General features: G+C 46.1%; 1 protein-coding gene across 1 annotated transcript; it reads right to left on the bottom strand.

The window, feature by feature from the left end:
- Nucleotides 1-2274: 2274 nt before the first annotated feature.
- Nucleotides 2275-3340, bottom strand: LOC133803924 (uncharacterized). The gene is made up of 2 exons (XM_062242101.1): nt 3196-3340; nt 2275-3112 (listed from the first exon to the last, which is right to left on the bottom strand). The coding sequence occupies exons 1-2, from the start codon at nt 3223-3225 to the stop codon at nt 2450-2452; spliced, it is 693 nt and encodes a 230-aa protein (XP_062098085.1). The 5' UTR covers nt 3226-3340; the 3' UTR covers nt 2275-2449.
- Nucleotides 3341-21113: the final 17773 nt, after the last annotated feature.

Genomic DNA, 21113 nt, shown 5'->3' with positions numbered 1-21113 from the left:
CATGGTTAGTGGCTCCTGAATCTACTATCCAGGATGAGGAATTATCTTCCACTAAACAAGCTTCTAGCACAAGTAAATCAAATTTAGTGTTCTTGTTCTCTTTGCTTTTGGATGAAATTTAGGCTTCTCACATATTAATGCAATGTTCAAGTTTGATTTCCATTTTATATAGTTTTCACCAGTCAACTTTTCATTAGCAAGTAAAGAAGATACAGGATTTGAGCTAGACATTATTGCTGAAAATAAATAAATAAATAAAATGAATTTATGCATATAATAAATATTAGTTATTTTCAGAATAGTAAACGTGATGCATGAATGCAACAAAAAACACATAAAAATTAATTACTAATTCCATGATTAATTAATTTGAACACTAATGGACCAGCCTTAGGGTAGATCGGACTAATTCCAAATTCATTTTGAGACAAGCTCTCAAATTTATAAGTTAAAACTTAAATCAGTATTTCTCTTTTGACTTATAAACAACCACTTCTTTGGTCAAGAATACACTAGTCCGCTCGAAAGCCTAATGTACCTTGTGAGTGTAACCCATTATTTTAGATCAATGACTTAACTCAAGAATGTGCCTTAGGGTCAGTCAAACTTGAAATACATCATTAAATCCTATTCTTGAAAAAAAAGTTTGCCTTGAGAATAACACAGTCGGAAGCCTTCCTTAGGGGGACACAAGCAATGGTGCCGCGAGGCCCTCTCCATGTTACCTCGGTGCTAACTAATAATGGAGACCATGGGACTTATTGTCATAACTCCCTCTCCCACTCACTACTTTAGAACATGTGTTTTCTCAAAACATCCTATGCTTTTTAATTGGTTGTAAAAATAAAGTGATCTTTTACCAAATGATATTCTAATAATTACTAATCAAATTAAGTAAAATTAAAATTATAGAACTATGCCTTAATTAGTTCAATTTTATTTTTCCATAATTAATAAGAATATCATTTATAATTTAATAAAACAATTTTATTAAATACTAGAAATTAAACAACTTTTAAAATCTATTTCCGCTCTTAAACTAGTTAAAAACTAGATTTATTATTATATGGACCAGCATATAATCACATAGGACAATCCTAAGACATGTTTCTACTCATATGAGATGCATGCACAATTTTAAATACTGTGTGGGTTATATGTATGGCATGTAAAAAAATGCATGATAAAGTATTAAACAATTTAATCACATTCAAACATTTAAATAAATAAATACTAGCTAAATAAATAAATAAATGCGGGCCGGGTGTCTTGGGTATTTCTAGTCGACAAATGCCAGCGACAAATGCCAACGATTCACCATAGTCGCTCGAGCTCCACCAATCAAGCTAAAAATGATCTCATCCCTATGGCCATTCGCGGTATGGGGAATCGATTTAATAGGAGCTTTACCTACGAGAAAAGGAGGAGTTCGCTATGCGGTGGTAGCCATTGATTACTTCACGAAGTGGGCGGAGGTTGAGCCCCTGGCAACAATCACCTCAAAAAGAGTCCTCGAATTTGTAGTCAAGAGTATTGTGTGCCGATTCGGACTGCCAAATAAGATTGTATCGGATAATGGAACTCAGTTCGATAGTGATCTCTTCACCGAGTTCTATGAGAGGCACGACATAATGAAAAGTTTCTCTTCGGTTGCCTACCCACAAGCTAATGGGCAGGTCGAGGTCGTGAATAAGGCCCTAAAAGCAAGCCTTAAGAAAAGGTTAGACGAGGCCAAGGGAGTATCTTTGGTTTGGGCGACCTGGTACTCCGAAGGGTCTTTTTGGCAAACAAGGACCCCAAAGACGGTGCCTTAGGTCCGAGCTGGGAAGGACCCCATGAAATAGTGTAGGTCGTACATGAGGGAACCTTCAAATTAGCTCGACTTAATGGGGAAGCAGTCCCACAGACCTGGAATGCTATACACCTAAAGAAGTATTATCAATGATGTTACCGCCCATCTATGTAAGGCTTAGTTATAAAAGTCCTTTGATTAAAAAATTAAGGAATCATTGTGTATTTCTTGTCTTTCATATAGTTCATTTATGTATTAGTTCATGTGATAGCTTTTGTCCAAAGCAACCAAGAAAGTTCACTTTCTGGTTACTTGGGGGCATACAACCCAAGAATGATCAAAACTTGGAAGTTAGTAAAATTAATTAACCGATGTTTTCTTTTAAGAAAACACGAGGTGTCAATAAATCTAGCACGAAGTGAGTTTTAAACCATTTAAAAATACTGGATATGACCAGGTCCTCGACTTAGAAGTTAGTAAAATTGAAAATCTGATGGCTTCCTTAGAAGCTCGGGATAGCAATAAAACCTAACAAGAACTAAGTTTGAAATATTCAAAATCTGGAATATAACCGGGTCCAAGGCCTGATACTTAACAGGTAGGATATAAATCAACATTAATTTTGGTTGTAACCAAAATCAAAATATCTATCCCGATCTAAAAGTCGATTCCTAAGATTTTGATGTGCAAGTCATAAACATAAGAAACAATCAAGGAAAAGACAAATAGATAAAAAAAATTAGATATTAGAATTATAAATAAATTGTCTCGAGGAAAAATAACCTTGCACCAGGCCAAATGGCAAATGTTTACAAAAAAAATATGAAGAAAAAGAAAATCAAGACCCTCCAGGATGCTCTGAGGATGTAACCTCCTTGATCTCCTGCTCGCCAGCGGTGGAGGCATCCCCGGTCTCAGACTGCTCTTGTAGAATCCGAGCTTTAAACTTCTCAAGGTAGGGATCCCACACTTCAAAGGCCAGGAAGGAGAAGTTGCGTTGAAGGCCCAGCAGTGGTATAACATGCTCTCCATGGAGGATAGTGAGGCCGCCTTCTCCTCCTTAGTAGTAGTCTCGGCCTCCAACTGCTTGGCTTTGGCCTCCGCGAGCTCGACTTGAAGAGCAGCCAAGGCAGCCTTTGCAGCCTGCTCGCACTTTTGAGACGCTGCAAGGGTAGCCTTGGCGTCTAGCTTGCCTTGTTGAGCAGTTGCGAGGGTAGCTTGGACGGCAGCCAGGGCGGTCTGAGCAGCCTGGAGCTCGGCCCGAAGCTCTTCATTCCTAGCCATTGCCCGAGCTATGTTGTGGTGCTGAGCCAAAACCGCCTGCAAAAAGTAAGGAAACAAGTTAGGCGCATGCTGGGATAAAATCAAAATAGTGTATGTTCAGCTAAGGAAAGTTGGCTTACTATAAGGTTCATCCCCAGCGCGGATTCCATGACGTTCTCCAGGCTCCTCTCCTCGATTACCCTTAGATCCTTCGGATTGGCCTTGTAAAAATGCTTCACCGTATGGTTCTCCGTCTCATAGAGAGTCCCCTGAAAGGTGTCCGGGATCTTCTCCAGGTCCTGGGCATTGACGGGGATGCGTACGGTGGCGGCGGGGATGATAGGCGCTGAGGGATCAACTTGTGCTGCCTAATCCCGAGCAGAGGCGGATGGAAATCGAGGAGGAGGTTGAGGTGGACCTCTTTTCTCCTGAGCAGCAGCAGCTGGAGTTGTCGAGCTCTGGCATTTCCCCTTAGCTGGGGATTTGGAGGTCGTCCCTGCTGCAGGAGGCACCTTCTTTGCTGAAAACTGGGGCTTCTTTCCGACTGGCGCCGAGCTAGATTTTCCCTCCTGGAAAATCGTGCAGATATCGAGAACCCCTGATTGCGTCACCTCCTCACCTAAAAAAGAATGAGAATGACGTTAATATACATATAAAGTCATCAGTTTACATAAAATGTGTATGCATGTATACAATATAACAAAAAGTCCTACCCTCTGAGCTAGAGGAGGAGTCTATTGCCACGACCTCCGGCCTTGGAACCGCTAGAGGACAGGGGGAACCTAAGTCTACAACTTCTTGAATTAGGGGAGGTTTAGGATCAGGTTCTATCTCAGGGCTGGACTCCGCTATGTATTGCCTATGTCCAGTGGCAAGGATACCCTGGAGCAGAGAAGGCCACGACCTGAGATTGGTTCCATACTCTTCAAAAAAGACTGTAACGCCCTGGATAGCCAAGACCGTTACACCGTGTGTTTATAATGGTGCAAGACTTGCTAATCAAGTCATTTAATTCAAAACGTGTTACTGAAACTATGGTTGAACTAGGTGTACGCCCTAATTTTCCAACGGGCTATTAGCGAGCTGAGATATGGCCTAATTATATCAGCCACGTGGATCCCCCATGACCGGAGCTGTTGTCGTCAGGTCCTACCTTGCTAGCTCGGGGTATCAAGAGGTTCGCCAAGATTACTTAAGGACCGAGTCAGGACTGTGAAGGCCACAGGTCGAGGAGGCATCCAGCTCGTGGTACGAGCTGGACTTGGAAGCTATGACCTCTTATAAAGTCAACCACGGAAGGTAAACGTGCATATATCAGACATCACGTGTCTGATGTATCCCTGACTTCTCGGACACGCAGCATGAACGTGCGTATTCAGGCACCCACGACTGGGTTGGGCCGTGCAGCCCATTATCCCCTTACCTATTGATTAGACCACACTTCATGTGTCAGGTTTTAGGAATTAATCATGAATGTCACAGAAGTGACATGATAGGTAAGAAGGTCACGGGATGACCCTCCTTACCAACTCCCAGGTGCCCTCTCCTATAAATATGGAGACCCTGGGAGTTGCAAGGGGTGGGATTCTATTGTGTAAGGAAATACCCTGTAAAAGAATACCAGGCATATAGCAATAATATTGGCTGGTGGAGTAGAAGGATTTTAACCTTTGAACCACTTAAAAAATGTAATTGTGTCACCAGTCCATTTAAAAATCATTCATCTATTTCGGTTCATTGTTAAGCACTAATCCCTTCCTCTTATTTTCTTAATTACCTGTTGGCGAAGAACCGCGTCAACAGTTTGGTGCTTTCGTTGAGAGCTAGTTAGATTGGTGCTATCGCAAACATCCAACTATGGTGACCACTCGATCAAGATACGGTAACGAGGTAGAACAACATGATGGGCAGGAGGCTCATCATGCCGCCATCTCCGGTGAGCAAAATCCTGAGGTCCAGCGGCGGCCGAGCAAGCAGCCAGTTGGCCAGGATGACACTGGAAGTTCGGTGCCCCGGCCACCTAATCCAAACCCAAATTTTTACACTAATGTAGAAATGGAGAACGCTCAGCTGAGGAGCCAACTAGTGAAAGCTAGTCAGAAGATTAAGGAGGTTGGCCCGACTACCCCCTCTTACAACCAATGCTAACGTCGGAAAGAGGCAAGGCGGGACTCGTAAGTCCCGCCGGGGTAATCGGTCCAGGCCTAGCCGCTCGGACAGACCTCCGACATCCAACTCTATTCCCTCATCGCACCGTCGAGAGGCAAACTTCGAAGAAATGCCTAGAGCCGAACAACAGTATAGCCGCTCGGTCTGAACTTCAACTCCCAGCTCCCAGCCAACCTCGAGTGCACCCAAGAGGGCTCGAGGGAATTCCAGAAGGAGATCTGGGGAGGGCTCACAGCACCAGCCCGTCCCCACCAGCCGTCCTGCGCCTCGTCCAGATCTCCAGGCGCGGGGCCCGCAGGTTGGCATGGCCGAAAGGCCCCCACCTAACTTGATCCACCCTGACAAAACTAGGATTGCATCTCCGGTCAGGCATCCTCCATCACCAATAAGATATCTGTCTCCTCCTCGGCCTATCTGAGATATTCCAGCTTATGGAAGCAGCAGGAGAAACCCGCCATCCGCAGGACCTTCCCGACGTAGCAGGGCGCCAAGAGGGAGCCCGGATCCTCACCCCCAAAGGCGGACTCCAAGCTTCTCTAACGAGAGCTACTGGACCGGTAGTCGCCGGAGTGACCTTTCTGGCGGAGACCTGCGTCAACACTTAAGCTCGGCGCAAAGTCCTCAAGCCACCCCAATCGCCTTAACTCTCATAGGGGGGACCCGGTAGGAGGTGGCAGCCATGCTCGCTCAGCGGGAGACCTGTTTGAGGTACGTAACGGCGGGAATGCCCCAAATAACCTATCTCAAGATAGGAGGGGCAATAACCCACCAAACGTATATAATGGATCCGGAGCTGTCGAGCAGCCCCGGAATAACCAAGGAAATCAGGACAAAACCCTTGAGCGCCTGGCTCAGATGGAGGAGCTAATGAGGAAGCTCCTATTGGAGAAAGAGAAAGACGAATATGATTTGGGGGACGAGCTTGAGCTCTTCACCCCCAGCATAGCAGCAACGGCATACCCACCCAGTTTCCGTATGCCGCACCTGTCCAAATTCAACGGAGATGGAGATCCGTCGGATCATCTGGGGATGTTCAATACCCTGATGATAGCCCACAACATTGGCCCTGAGCTGAGGTGTCTGATATTTCCCTCCACACTGACTGGACCAGCCAGGTAGTGGTTCAAACAAAGCAAGAAACAATCAATCAGCTCCTGGAAAACTTTCTCTGTTGACTTCAAAAGGGCATTTCGAGCCTCCCAGGCTGCCCGCGTCAAGGCCGACTCTCTGGCTAACGTGAGGCAACAACCCGACGAGCCTCTGAAGGCTTACCTGAGCAGGTTCGCAAACGTTGTTGCTCGGGCCAGAGACGCAGATGACAGCTCCAAGCTCATGGCTTTGAGGACTGGAATCCTCGTCGGAGGGGGACTCTGTAACGAAATACAAAGGAAGGGAGTTAGCTCAGTGAACGAGTTCTTAAATAGGGCCCAGGGGTGGATCAACTTGGAGGAAGCCCAAGCCTCAGCTGCAGGAACCAGCCAGGTCCCTGAGCAGCCCGCTGGAGTGGGAACGGAGGTCGTGACAGCGACCCAGAACGTTACACAGAATAACCAGTTCGGTGGAGGCAAAAGGAAGGGGAATGGCGAGGGCAACCAGCACGGCCCAAAGAAGAATAAGTCCGTAGAAAAATTTAAGCCGGTCTACGCGACTTATACAGAGCTCACCCACTCTAGGGAGAACATCTTTCTAGCGAACTCTGCTCGCCTCCCCTGGAAGAAGCCGGAGCTGTTAAAGCACCAGAAGGGGAAGAGAGACACCTCCAAGTTTTGCCGTTTCCACAACGACGTTGGCCACAATACCGATGATTGTAGGCATTTGAAAGATGAGATCGAAACTCTCATCAGAGCTGGCCCCTTGGCTCAGTACGCGCGGAACAGGGCTCCGACAGGCCGACCTACTCCGGAAGTCCCGGTCAGTCAGCCCAGGTCTCGGGTAGATCAAGACGTCCCTCCTCCAGTGATAGGAGGAGAGATATCCACAATCTCGGGAGCTCCACATTTGGCTGGCGCGAGCAGGGATGCCCAAAAGAGGTACGTAAATGAACTCAAGGCACATAATGGAGTAGAGTTCGTCCCCGAGCGGCATCTGCCAAAACAACAGCGATTGGAGAGGCAACCAATCATTTTTACAGAAGAAGATGCTGGCCATGTCCAGTTCCCTCATAACGACCCTCTGGTCGTAGCAGTGCAGCTCGCTAATCGGAGGGTTAGGAGAGTGCTGATCGATAATGGGAGCTCAGTAAACCTTCTATTCCGGTCCACGTTGGAGAAGATGGGTTTGACTGTCGCCGAGCTGAAGGCGACCTCCATGATGCTGTATCATTTTTCGGGAGAAGGATCAGCGGCTATAGGGACGATCGAGCTGGTAATCACCTTAGGAGAAGGACCTCGGACAGTCTCCAAACTCCTTGAGTTCGTGGTCATCGACTGCCCCACTGCGTACAATGCTATTTTGGGCCGACCCACACTCATAGCTTTTGAGGCCATCACCTCTGTTCGCCACCTCGCGCTGAAATTCCCTTCTTCCACGGGGATATGCACGGTCCGTGGCGATCAGCTTGCTGCCAGGGAATGCTATAGCATTTCCATGAAGGGAAAATCGAAACCCGGGCAGCTAGCAATGGCCATACAAGGTGGAGGAGAGGAATCTCAGGAACCTTTAACTGATCCTGAGATTGAAAAACCTCAGAGTGCTGAAGGGGAAAATATCATCTTAAGTGAGGATATTGACCCCCGAATAGGCGAGGATAAGTCCGAGCTCCAAGCTATTGAAGAGCTCAAGAAAGTAAACATCAATCCACAAAATCCTTCACGGATGGTCAAGCTCGGGAAAAACCTCTGTAGCAAGAGGAAAACGAAGCTGATCAAGTTTCTGCAGGATAACCTGGATGTGTTTGCGTGGTCACACAAGGACATGGTGGGAATCAGTCCAAATGTCATCATGCACACCCTTCATTTGGATAAGAGCGTTCCTGCAAAGTCCCAGAAGCAGAGGCGCCTGGGAACAACTCGGGCTGAGGCCTTAGAGAAAGAAGTAGCCCGGCTCAAGAAATGACGCCAAGTTTCCGGTTTGGGTCGCCAACCCCGTGCTGGTCCCGAAGCCCAACAGGAAATGGAGGACCTGCATCGACTTCTCCGACCTGAATAAAGGCTGCCCCAAAGATTGTTTTCCCTTGCCAAGGATTGATCAGTTGGTGGATGCCACGGCGGGGCACGAGCTCATGTCCTTTATGGACGCGTACTCAGGCTATAACCAGATCGCCATGAATCCGGCGGACCAGGAGCACACCAGCTTCATGACCCCGACTAACGTCTACTGTTACAAGGTCATGCCGTTCGGGCTGAAGAACGCCGGTGCTACATACCAGAGATTAGTAAATAGAATGTTTGCCAACCAGATCGGGAAGAACATAGAAGTGTACGTCGATGACATGCTGGTCAAGTCAAAGACTGCCGATAACCATGTTTCCGACCTGGAAGAATGCTTCAAGATACTACGGGAGTACGACATGAGGCTTAATCCACAGAAGTGCACTTTTGGAGTCGCATCTAGAAAATTCCTGGGTTTCATCATCAATACCCGAGGAATCGAGGCAAACCCCGACAAGATCAGGTCATTGCTCGAGCTTCCCTCACCCAGGTCACGCAAAGACGTCCAAGGCCTAACAGGAAGGGTGGCAACCCTTAATCGGTTTATTTCAAAATCCACCGACAAGTGCCTGCCATTCTACAACCTGCTCCGAGGAAATAAGAATTTCGAGTGGACCAAGGAGTGCGAGGGTGCTTTTCTCGACCTGAAGGCACATCTGGCCGAGCCGCCCGTATTGTCCAAACCAAGGGCAGGGGAGCCCCTTTTCCTCTACCTAGCTGTCACAGAGGATGCAGCTAGTGCCGTATTGGTCCGAGAAGAAGACTGGGTTCAGAAACCGGTCTATTACATCAGTAAGAGACTTCTCGGGGCTGAATCCCAATATCCGATGATGGAAAAATTGGCGTTCTATCTTATCACGGCCTCCCGAAAGCTCAGGCCATATTTCCAATCCCACTCAATACACGTCATGACCGATCAGCCGCTAAGGCAGGTTTTGCAAAAACCTGAAGCATCGGGACGCTTGTTAAAGTGGGCTATCGAACTCAGTCAGTTCGAGATTTTGTACACCCCACAGACTGCTATAAAAAGTCAGGCCCTGGCTGATTTTGTGGCCGAATGCACAAGGTTCAGGGAGGATCCTATGGAAGACTCACCCCAGGTCACCTTGACCCAGACGTCGTGGAAGATTTTCGTGGATGGCTCATCCAATGAGAACGGCTCCGAGGCTGGAATCATTTTGATATCCCCTGAGGGATATAGATTCCACTCGGCGCTGAGATTCGGATTCAAGACCTCCAACAACGAGGCCGAATACGAAGCTTTGCTGGCCGGGATAAGAATAGCCCAGGAGCTGAAGGTGAGCTCTGTTCAGTGCTTCAGTGACTCCTAGCTCGTGGTAAACCAGGTGCTAGGCGAATATCAGGCACGAGGAACCAAGTATAGAAGAAGTCGGGGCGGAGGTTGAGATGATCGACGCCAGGCCGACCTGGATGACCCCCATCCTTGAGTATCTCACCGAAGGGAAGCTACCTGAGGGGCGTAATGATGCGCGGCGGGTACTGTACCAGGCCCCAAGGTATACAATGGTAGACGGGGTGCTATACCCGACGTGGGCACTCCCTACCTCTCCTACGGTGTGTTCTGCCAGGCGAAGCAAAGGCCATTCCGCAGGAGGTGCATGAGGGTTTTTGCGGGGATCACGCAGGGGGGCAAAGCCTGGCCCTAAAAGTTTTAAGGTAAGGGTATTACTGGCCCACTCTATCAAAGGACTTGATCTCGTATGTCAAGAAGTGCAACAAGTGCTAGCGATTCGCCACAGTTGCCCGAGCTCACCCAGTCGAGCTGAAGATGATCTCTTTCCCATAGCCATTTGCGGTCTGGGGAATCGACTTGGTTGGCGCCCTCCCTACTGGAAAGGGCGGGGTCCGATACGCTGTGGTGGCCATCGACTACTTTACGAAGTGGGCTGAGGCAGAACCTTTGGCAACAATAACTTCCAAAAAAGTCCTCGACTTCGTGGTTAAGAGCATTATCTGCTGATTCGGGCTGCCCAAGAAAATCGTTTCCGACAACAGGACTCAGTTCGACAGCGACCTATTCACCGAATTTTGCGAAAGGTACGGGATTGTGAAAAGCTTCTCATCTGTGGCCTATCCTCAGGCAAATGGCCAGGTCGAGGCTGTCAATAAGACCCTAAAGGAGAGCCTTAAGAAGAGACTAGACGAAGCCAAGGGGGTCTGGCCAGAATAGCTCCCCCAGGTTCTGTGGGCATACTGGACCTCGCATCGGACTCCTACGGGTCATACTCCTTTCTCCCTAACTTTTGGGAGTGAGGCATTCCTCCCTGTGGAGATTAAGGTACCTTCGCATAGAGTCCAGGCATATGACCAGGACCACAACCACAAACTACTTGGCGCTTCCCTTGACTTGGTTGATGAAAGACGAGAAGATTCGTAACTTCAGCTCGCACATTACCAACAAAAAATCACTCGTTATTTCAACTCAAAAGTCAAAAAGCGCGCCTTTAGCATTGGCAACCTGGTCCTCAGGAGAGTTTTCTTAGCCGGTAAGGATCCCAAAGATGGAGTATTGGGACCGAACTGGGAAGGGCCATATCAAATCATCGAGGTCATTAAAGAAGGAACTTACAAATTAGCTCGGCTCAATGGAGGGGCAATCCCACGAACTTGGAACGCCATCCATTTGAAGAGATATTATCAATGACACCCTTGTAAGGCTTAAAGGCCATTTTTTATGTATTGAGCAATGAGAATTAACTTTTTGTTCATGATTGAATATATTTGCAAGTGTAATCTAAAGTAACCACGAAAGACCCTTTCCTAGTTACTTGGGGGGCATATGGTGCCTGGATATAACCAGGTCACCTTAAAGGCTTAGAAGTTAATTCAAATCGATTGATCATTGTTTTTCTTAAAAAACACGAGATATTGATAAAGGATTAACACGAACTAAGCTCTACCCTGGATATAACCAGGTCATAAAACTTAGAAGTTAATTCAAATTGATTGATCGTTGCTTTTCTTAAAAAGCACGAGATATTGATAAAAATAAACGCGAACTAAGTTTTCAAACTAAGGTCCTGGACATAACCAGGTCATAAAACTTAGAAGTTAATTCAAATTGATTGATCGTTGTTTTTCTTAAAGAGCACGAGATATTGATAAAAATTAACGCGAACTAAGTTTTCAAACTAAGGTCCTGGACATAACCAGGTCATAAAGCTTGGAGGTTAATTTAAATTGATTAATCGGTGTGTTTCGTAAAGAGCACAAAATATTAGTAAAAAATTAACACGAACTAAGTTTTTCAAAGCAGTGACCAAAATGCATAGAGGCAAAAGGAAATAAACCAATTAAAAGTAAAAATTGATAAAACCAATTGTCTCGAGGTGGAAAAACCTCATGCAAAGTTACACAAAAAAAAAATGATAATAATAGAGTGGGTGCGAAAAAGAAAGGCCCTAGGCTCCACCGGGCTGCCCCGTGGAGGTCGCTGTCTCGCCCTCCTGCTCGGCCATGGCGGATGCCTCCCCGGTCTCAGAAGGTGCCTTTTGCTGGAGGCGAGCTTTGAACCCTTCCTGGAAGACCTCCCAGTCCGCTCCTAAGAAGGAGAAGTCACCGTCCGAGTTATAGACCCAGCAGTGGTAAAGCATGTCCTCCATGGCGGAGCTGGAAGCTGCCTTCTCCGTTTCCAAGGCGGCCTTAGCCTCCTCGGCCCCAGTCTTCGCAGAGTCTAGCTCGACCAGCGTGGCAGCAAGGGCGGCTTTGGTGGCCTCGGCCTCTTGAAGCTTAGGACGGGCTTCTTCCAGCTCGGCCTGTGCGGCCGCCAAAGCATCCTTGGCTTCTTTTTCCTTCTGTTGGGCCGTTTGCAGGGCGCCCAAGGAAGTTTGATGGGCGGCCAAAACCATCTGATGCTCACCCCTCATCTCCTCGAGCCGGGACCTGGACCTGGATATGCTCCAGTGAAGGGCCAAGACACTCTACAAAAACAGAGAGGCAACTGCCTTAGAAAAAAAAGAGGAGAAACAGGGCAAGGCATGATAATCAAAGATCATAAAAGGGTAAAGTCCGCTTACTGTTAGGGCCATTCCCAATGAAGAATCCATTACACCCTCCGGGCTCCTTATTTCGATGGCCCGCAGGTCTCTCTCAGTGGCGCGGTAGAAGTGGTCGACGGCGTAGCTCGCCGTCTCATACACCGTCCCCCGAAAGACGTCTGGAATCTTCTCCAGGGCCTGGAGGTCCACCGGGATGCGCACCTCGGGGGCCGCGGTTTCCGAGGCCCCGAGCTCCGCCCCTGTGTCCCGAACAAAGGTCGAAGCTCGCGAAGGGGGTGGGGGCATGTTCTGACACTGCAGCAGGAGGTGCAGTTTCCTTGGCCTGGGCAGCTAGGGTCTGGTCTTTCCCCTTTGCAGGGGACTTGATTGGGGCCCCAGCAGCTTTCTTCGCCACCCGGAGCTTCTTCATTTTGGGCCCAAAGGCCCCAGTTGAGGAGTTCCCTCCGACGAACATAACTCGCAGATCTCTGCTCCCAGGCTGAGACATCTCCTCTGGCAAAACAAAGACAACATTAATATACAAGTAAGCATTCATGCAAAAACAAAAATAACGAGGAAAAAAGCAAAACTCAAGTATATATACTAAAAGGAATCCTACCCCCCGAGCTAGAAGAGGAATCTATGTTCACGACCATCGGCCCCGGAGCTTCTACGGGGGAATCTAAGACAATTACTTCTCAAGCTGGCACGGGTTCTGGGTCCGAGACTGGCTCAGGACTAGACTCTTCTACGTATTGCCTAAGACCCGAAGCTACGGTACCCTCCCGGAGTGATGGCCATGACCGAAGGTTGGTCCCATACTCCTCAAATAAGGTCGACCTAAAGGCTAGGGTGTTGTCAACGACTATGGTACCCCTAGGGCAGCTATTTTCGTAATCCAACACGAGCTGGTAGACATAATGGAGGTCACTTCGATGGAGTTGGATGAGCTGTTTGGGATTGAACCTAGCTAGCCGGGGGTCTGTAGTGGCCCTATCTAAGTTCCTAAACATATATGGGTTACCTTGTTCGGAGGGACTTGCAGCTGCTCCGGACCGGATCCTCTCCTCGTCCGTTCTTTGGGCGACCTCCAGCACCCACTTCCTCCTCACGAGGGGCACCTCGTCCTCCTCGTCCTCATCCCCCGCGGCCTCCTCCTCGGGGATGGCCCTCATCTCGCGAGCTGGGGGAGGCACCTGGGGTCTCCTCAGGTTCAAATTCTGGCCTGAAGAGATCAGCTTGCATGCCAGCATCGTCTCATCTGTCACGAGCTGGCAATAGTCCTTTTCACTGGGGGCAAGCCCGCCAGTGTCTCGTACTGACTCCCGAGGATCACAGACTTATCTGTCCTCGCAAAAATGGCTGCAGAATTATTCTAAGTCAGAAGTGGATAATGGGGGGAGCTAACCGATACTTAACTTACGAGCTAAGGATGAAAGGTACTTACGAGGATGGTTGAAGTAGTGCAGGTCGCAGTTGCGAAACCCCTTGGACATAAAGAACTGGTCTTTGAAGTCGTTGGGGTGGCTGGGCAACTCGATGACCACAGGCGTATTTGGAAACCGGGTTAAGTAATAGAATCCATCGCCTCGCCCCCGCTACTCTGGGCTGGCCTTGAGGCAGAAAAAATATAGGATATCTACTGGAGTGGGGACCTCCCACTCCTGTTTCAAGAACAGATATCTCAACCCCGCCAACAAACGATAGGAGTTGGGGGGGAGCTAGAAAGGAGCCAACCTCACGTAGTTGAGGAAGTCACCAAAGTATTGGTCCAGTGGGAGGAAAGCCCCAGCCTTGAAGTGCTCGTCACTCTAGGCCGCGAACTCCTCGTCGAGCGGCGCGCAGCTCCGCCCACCTTCTACGGGAGGTCGGGCGATCAGAGCGCCCCTCCCCAGTTCGATGTTGTGGGAAAGGAATATCTTATTCACTTTCCCCTGGTCAGTGATCTTCGAGACGATCTTCTCGGCCTCGAAGAAAGCATCGGGCGCCACCTCGAGCTCCTGCTCCACGGCCGGCCCGAAGACAGGAATTGGGGAGTCTGTCATCACCTCTTTTCCTTTGGATTGTTGGGAGGACGAGCTGCCTGCGATCCTCTTAGGAGCGTTCTTCTTGGGTCCCATCTGGTCACTTAGCGAACAAAAGAAGAAATTTCAGAAAAGGTGACCTAAGCATAAGGGAGAATCAAAAGAGGTGTTTCCTTTGCACGAGCTGAGGTAATCTCAGCCCGTGGAGAGTGAGACCATGCGGTTCTATGAACACACGCTTGTGCTCCCAACAGATCCCCGATTACTCAGAATTCGTGTGTCAGGAGGGTCAGGATAAAAATTTGCCTTGGAAGGAAAGTTTCAGTAGGCAAGAGGTGCAAAACCGCCTGTGAGGCGTGTCCCCTAAGCTACCCGGTTTTGCACCCAAAGTACTGGATATTTTAAACAAGCATACCAAAAATCCTACCCAGAAGAATTCCCCAGAAAATGCACCCTATAAGCCATGCTCCTTAATGGTTTTCTTCTACAGTCGATGCCCTAAAGTAAAACCTACACCCTTCATACCCACAAAAAACCCACAGAATATTGCATGCAGATACAGTTACCTAGGCTACAGTGAAAAGGAAATTTAAAACATGCACAGTCAGAGAACTTACGAAATAGTTTGTTGTGGGAGGGATGAAGGGGTCGTTTGGGTTGGGGCCTCGACGGAATGACTGGTTCCAAAACCTAAAAGGAACCCTTGCGCTTGACCTTCTGGAGTGCTGGAAACGGTGGCTAGGAGAAGAGGGTTTTTCTTTTGAGGATGAGAAGAGAGAAGAAAATGGAAAGTTCAGAAAATTTTCAAATAAACGGGTGGCCCATGCGTAAAGTGGCCACCCCTTTTATATACGTGAAAGGCCACATGAGGAGGGCCGTTGGATTGCCCTGATGTGGGATCCAAGGCTCTCCACTCGAAAGGCGAAACGACGGCTGAGTATAGGCTAGACCATTTAATGCGGTTCTCGGAAGACGTACCGTCACCAACCACGATGTTCCACGTATTTGGCGCCTGCGTAAAAGGTGGAATATGGAGAGTTCATGGAGAAGCCTAAAAGCCCCTACTGTGGCCTTACACGACGTCGTGTACCACGAGCAGGGGCTTGGGGGGCAAATGTACGCCCTAATTTTCCAACGGGCTATTAGCGAGCTGAGATATGGCCTAATTATATCAACCACGTGGATCCCCCATGACCGGAGTTGTTGTCGTCAGGTCCTACCTCGCTAGCTCGGGGTATCAAGAGGTTCGCCAAGATTACTTAAGGACTGAGTCAGGACTGTGAAGGCCATAGGTCGAGGAGGCATCCAGCTCGTGGTATGAGCTGGACTTGGAAGCTATGACCTCTTATAAAGTCAACCACGCAAGGTAAACGTGCATATATTAGACATCACGTGTTTGATGTATCCCTGACTTCTCGGACACGAAGCATGAACGTGCGTATTCAGGCACCCACGACTAGGTTGGGCCGTGCGGCCCATTATCCCCCTTACCTATTGATTAGACCACACTTCATGTATCAGGTTTTAGGAATTAATCATGAATATCACAGAAGTGACATGATAGGTAAGAAGGTCACGGGATGACCCCCCCTTACCAACTCCCAGGTGCCCTCTCCTATAAATATGGAGACCCTGGGAGTTGCAAGGGGTGGGATTCTATTGTGTAAGGAAATACCCTGTAAAAGAATACCAGGCATATATCAATAATATTGGCTGGTGGAGTAGAAGGATTTTAACCTTTGAACCACCTAAAAAATGTAATTGTGTCACCAGTCCATTTAAATATCATTCATCTATTTCGGTTCATTGTTAAGCACTAATCCCTTCCTCTTATTTTCTTAATTACATATTGGCGAAGAACCGCGTCAACACTAGGGTTAAAATATTTTGGTCTCAAAAGCTTCATTTCTTATAAATAAACATTCTCTTTTAGATGGGATCCCAAAAGTAATAAGTTAAAGACAGTTTACAAGAGATTTAAGATTCAAATACAATGATTAGACATGCTAAGGCAAAACAGACAGTTAAGCATTTCCCGTCCTGTTCCAATCCTGGGCCGTGGCGGCCGAATAGCTGACTATCTACATTCAGCCCCGCAGCTCTCCACCTCAAGGTTGGTCCAACTTGCCTTTTCCTTTACCTGCACCACGTAGCACCCGTGAGCCAAGGCCCAGCAAGAAAACACAATAACAGAGCATAATCATTCAACAGACAATCAGATAAATCATACCTCATAAGCATGTACTCAACAATCTAAGCATTCATGTTAATCAAGTATTCAGCATACCAAGTATATCATTCCATATCAATAATCAATCCATATATGATAACCAGGGTTAACTCCCTTAGGCCGCCTCCGGCCCGCTTAAACCGAGCTCAGTGAATATTAAGCTATCCTCAGCTACCAGTGGTCGAGTCGCGCCCTGTGTGCAAGTATTATTTATGGCACCCTTAGGCCATTTATCACATGTTCCATGGCATAATACCATCTATGGAATCATACAGATATAGGGAGCTCTTAGTCCCACCACAACCACATAACCGGGTGCAATTTTCTTACCTTTAGATTCGCTAGCTTTGTTCAATTTGATCCTCAAGCACAATCCCTCCTGAGCCCTAGCGTACACCTAGTCACAGCCATAGATCAGAATCATCACCAAACTTCAAATCCAAAACCTAGCCCCGGGACCAATCCCGAGCCCCCGGGAAGCCCTAATTCCACTAAACGAGGTGGTGGAATCAAACCCCGAACCCTCGGGCAAAAACCCTTAAAAATAACCCAAAAACCCCTTTCTGGAAATAAGGTAGCGCTACAGTGCTACAAACAGAGTGTAAAACGTCCCAGACCACATAGCCTAGCGCTACAGCGCCCAGTGACTAGCGCTGTAGCACTAGTCACAGCACAGCAAACCCTGCATTTTCCTCCTTCGATTTTCCCCGAGCCAAACCTTACCAAAACTCTTCAACCAAACATAAAAGAAAGCCTACCAACATCTCCAACTCACCCCACACATAACTCAATCACATGCACCCCAAATCAAGGAAATCACCATAGCTGAACCTAAAGCTCAGAAACTCAATAAAAACAACAACTGAAACCACAGAACTTGAACTAGAATTCCTTACCTTTGATGGATGAGCTCAACCTAGGTTATCCTCCTCACTAGCTTGGCCTTCACCTCCTCAAAGCTTCAACCTCAACTCCCTAAAATTCCCCACAAAAACTCAGCTCAAAATCCACAACAATACCAAGAACTAGAAACTGAAAACTACCTTAAACCTTACCTCAAATGATGAGTATCCCCTGTCAATTCCTCAAGCCAAACCAGGGACCCTAGCCTCAAGCTCCTGCCTAGAATCTTCCTGGGTTTTAGCTCCAAGAAACCTCAAGAAATGGAGAAGAGACCTCCAACCGAATGAGAGAGAGATAGACCCTTAATTCCCCTTTTTTTCCTTTTCTCTTCTTTCTTTCCTTCAGACCTCTACTGCCTTCTACACAATCCACTAAAGTATAAAACTCAATAATACTTATCCCCTTATAAACCAAATGACCACAAAACCCTCCCATTAAAATTTAAGCCCTTAATCCATCCAAGAGCATTATGGTCATTTATTCCCAATTCCCGCTAATCCCTCAAGTGTCTCTAATATTTACCGCTTACTTCCCGACACCTAACAAATCACCAATTATATTCCCCAATATCAAAATAGACTCCAATATATTCTCTAAATTCCCAGAAATACCCCCAGGCTCACCCCGAGCCAGGTATAAATCCCCGCCGTGACTTTTTCACTAAACCGCTCACTAGGTTCGTCTCGAGTCACAGATTACAAATATATCCACATAATAATGTGGTCTCGCCAATTTATCACATATATATACAGTTATGCCCGCACCGGGCCAAAAGTATGATTATGCCCTTCTAACCTAATCAGGGCCTACATGCATACTAGTACACATAGTCATGCATCACAGATATTCAAATAATCATATAACATGCTTTTAACCATTAAATCACATACAATCCAATTATGCCCTCCCAGCACACTAATCAAGGCCCTTAAGCCTTATTAGTAAATTTGGGTCGTTACAAAGACTGACCTAAAGGATAGGGTGTTATCTACCACTACGGTGCCTTTAGGATGGCCCATGTCATGACATAACACTAGATGACCCACGCACTAAAGCAGGGTTATGTTACGGTCGGGATCATTGGGGTGGCGATGGACGAGCTGGTTTGGATTAAACCTGACTAACCTAAGGTCGGCGACAGCCCTATCTAAGTCCCTATAGGGGTATGGGTTACCTTGGCCGGAGGGGCCGGTTGCTGCCCCCGATGAAGCTCGCTCTACATCAGGGCCCTGAGCAGCCTCGGGAGCTCGCCTCTTCCGCACGAGAGGTACCTCATCTTCTTCTTGCTCCTCATCTTCATCGGCCTCAGCACCCCCTTCGGGGATAGGCGGGAGCTCGCAGACTATTGGGAAGTTAGCCCGTGTTCTTCTCAAGGCTAGAGTCTGGCCTTCAGTAATTAACTTACACGCCAACATCGTGTTGTCGGACACGAGTTGGCGGTAATCCTTCTCGCTAGGTGGAAGCCTTGATAGAGTATCATATTGACCCCCGAGGGTCACAGATTTGTCCATCCTCACAAAAATGGATGCACGAAAATACCACTCAGTTAGTATACACACGAGAAATAACTCCAAATACAAAGAGAATAATTTCACGAGCTAAGAAAGGAAAGAAAACTTATGAGGACGATTGAAGTAGCGATGTTCGCAGTTGCGGAACCCATTCGACATAAAGAATTGATCTTTATAATCATTGGGATGGCTAGGGAGCACGATGAATGAGGGCGAGTTCGGGAATCGGGTCAAGTAATAAAACCCATCACCTCGCCCTCGGTGTTCCGAGCTGCCCTTGAGGCAGAAAAAGTAAAGAATATCCGCTGGAGTGGGGACCTCCCACTCCTGCTTCAGGAAAAGATACTTCAACCCCGCCAGTAGTCAATACTAGACATAGCTACTATTTTGATACAATCATAAGAAATAACATATCTTTATTGAAAACCCAAAATATTGTACTAATACAAAATAGAGTAAAAATATAAAATAAAATGTGATATGGTATGGGATCCCATTGTTTATAAAACATAAAACATAACTTTAAAAAACTAGTTGCGAAATTACATCAAAACATAATTTTAAAAGACTAAAATAAACGTCATGCTCGATCAACACACAGCCCATCCATTCCATTCATCCTCAACACACAAGTCAAGCCACCAAGAATCCTTCCACCTCCGTATATAGTTTCATGCATCACACTAAAAAAAATAAAGGAGTGAGCCTAATGCCCAGCAAGGAAAATCTACTAACAACATATAACATAAATCATATACATAACACTGGTTGGGTTTTATGCCCTAATTAAAACTCAAATTCTTTGTAATCTCATTTTATTATCAATAAAAGAATAGAAATCATTTTTTGACATGGTCAATCACTTTGCTCACATGTTTTATTTTCATGATTATTTGTTTAATATAAACTTCTATTAAATCCCGAGCATATAGCTAATCTTATTTATAGTGACGTAATCACAGTGGAATATAAATATGATTATATGTTCAAAATAAGTTAGTCCTAAGATTAGTCAGTGCACCGAATTTACACTGACTTGCCAATCTACGATATGATCTACTTACACATTACAGTGTTATGTTCTTTCCAGAGCATTAGCAAAGTAGATAAGATCGGATGTATTTGTTACATCGGACAGGACCGATATTGACAGTTGATAAGATAAGTAAACATACCGTTATTATCTATTCTATTCATATCATATAGTTGACCATAGGTCAATTCAATCTCAATTCTGAGTGGTTAGTATTCTAACTGATTGTATTATTTGAGTTCTTTGACTTGTTCGTTACCAGCTTACCCTACGGACTAGCCCATACTTACATCTTGGGAACTCGGTAGTATAATTGAGTGGGAGTGTTAATCATAGATATGAACATCTATAGCTTCTGATGAAGAAGTGAAACGATGGTTTCCTTTTAGTTTTGTTCAAGGTGATAAATGATAGAGATCTCATTTCAGTAATTAAATTAGTTTACTGAAATATTATTTACAAGGAACTAAGTGTTTTAAGGATAAAATACAATGAGGGGTAAAACTGTATTTTAGTCCTATCTCATTGTAGACCGTCTATAGAGGATTGAGTGACAATTATGGTTGTAACAATGGATAATTAATAGCGTATCTATATTTTTTATAGAGCGTTCTATGAATTCAAGAGTGCAATTCCAAGTCTATAGTGGAGTCACGAGGAATTAATAAGTTAGTAAATTTATTTGTTAGATTTATGATAACTTATTGGAGCTTGATTTCATAGGCCCATGGTCCCCATTGTACCTTGGATAAAATCATCTAGATAGTCTCAGTTAATTGATTTAATCATCAATTAGAATTATCAAAGTTGACCAGGTCAATTTTGGATAGTTTCACAGAGTTGTGTAATTTTTAGAAGAAAAGAGAAATTATGGCAGATTTATTAATTAAGATAAATTGGTATCTAAATTAATAAATAAATTTAAATCAAGGTTCAAATTATAAATAATTAATTTGATAAATGATTTAAATAATTATTTAATTAATTAAATCAATAGAAAATAATACAGGCCTTGATTTTAAGTCTAATGGGATTATAATC

The sequence above is a fragment of the Humulus lupulus genome, chromosome 1 (genome assembly GCF_963169125.1).
Source record: "Humulus lupulus chromosome 1, drHumLupu1.1, whole genome shotgun sequence".
Classification (NCBI taxonomy): Eukaryota; Viridiplantae; Streptophyta; class Magnoliopsida; order Rosales; family Cannabaceae; genus Humulus; species Humulus lupulus.
Note: the sequence above shows the minus strand (reverse complement) of the source record. Positions and strands in the feature narration are given on the sequence as shown.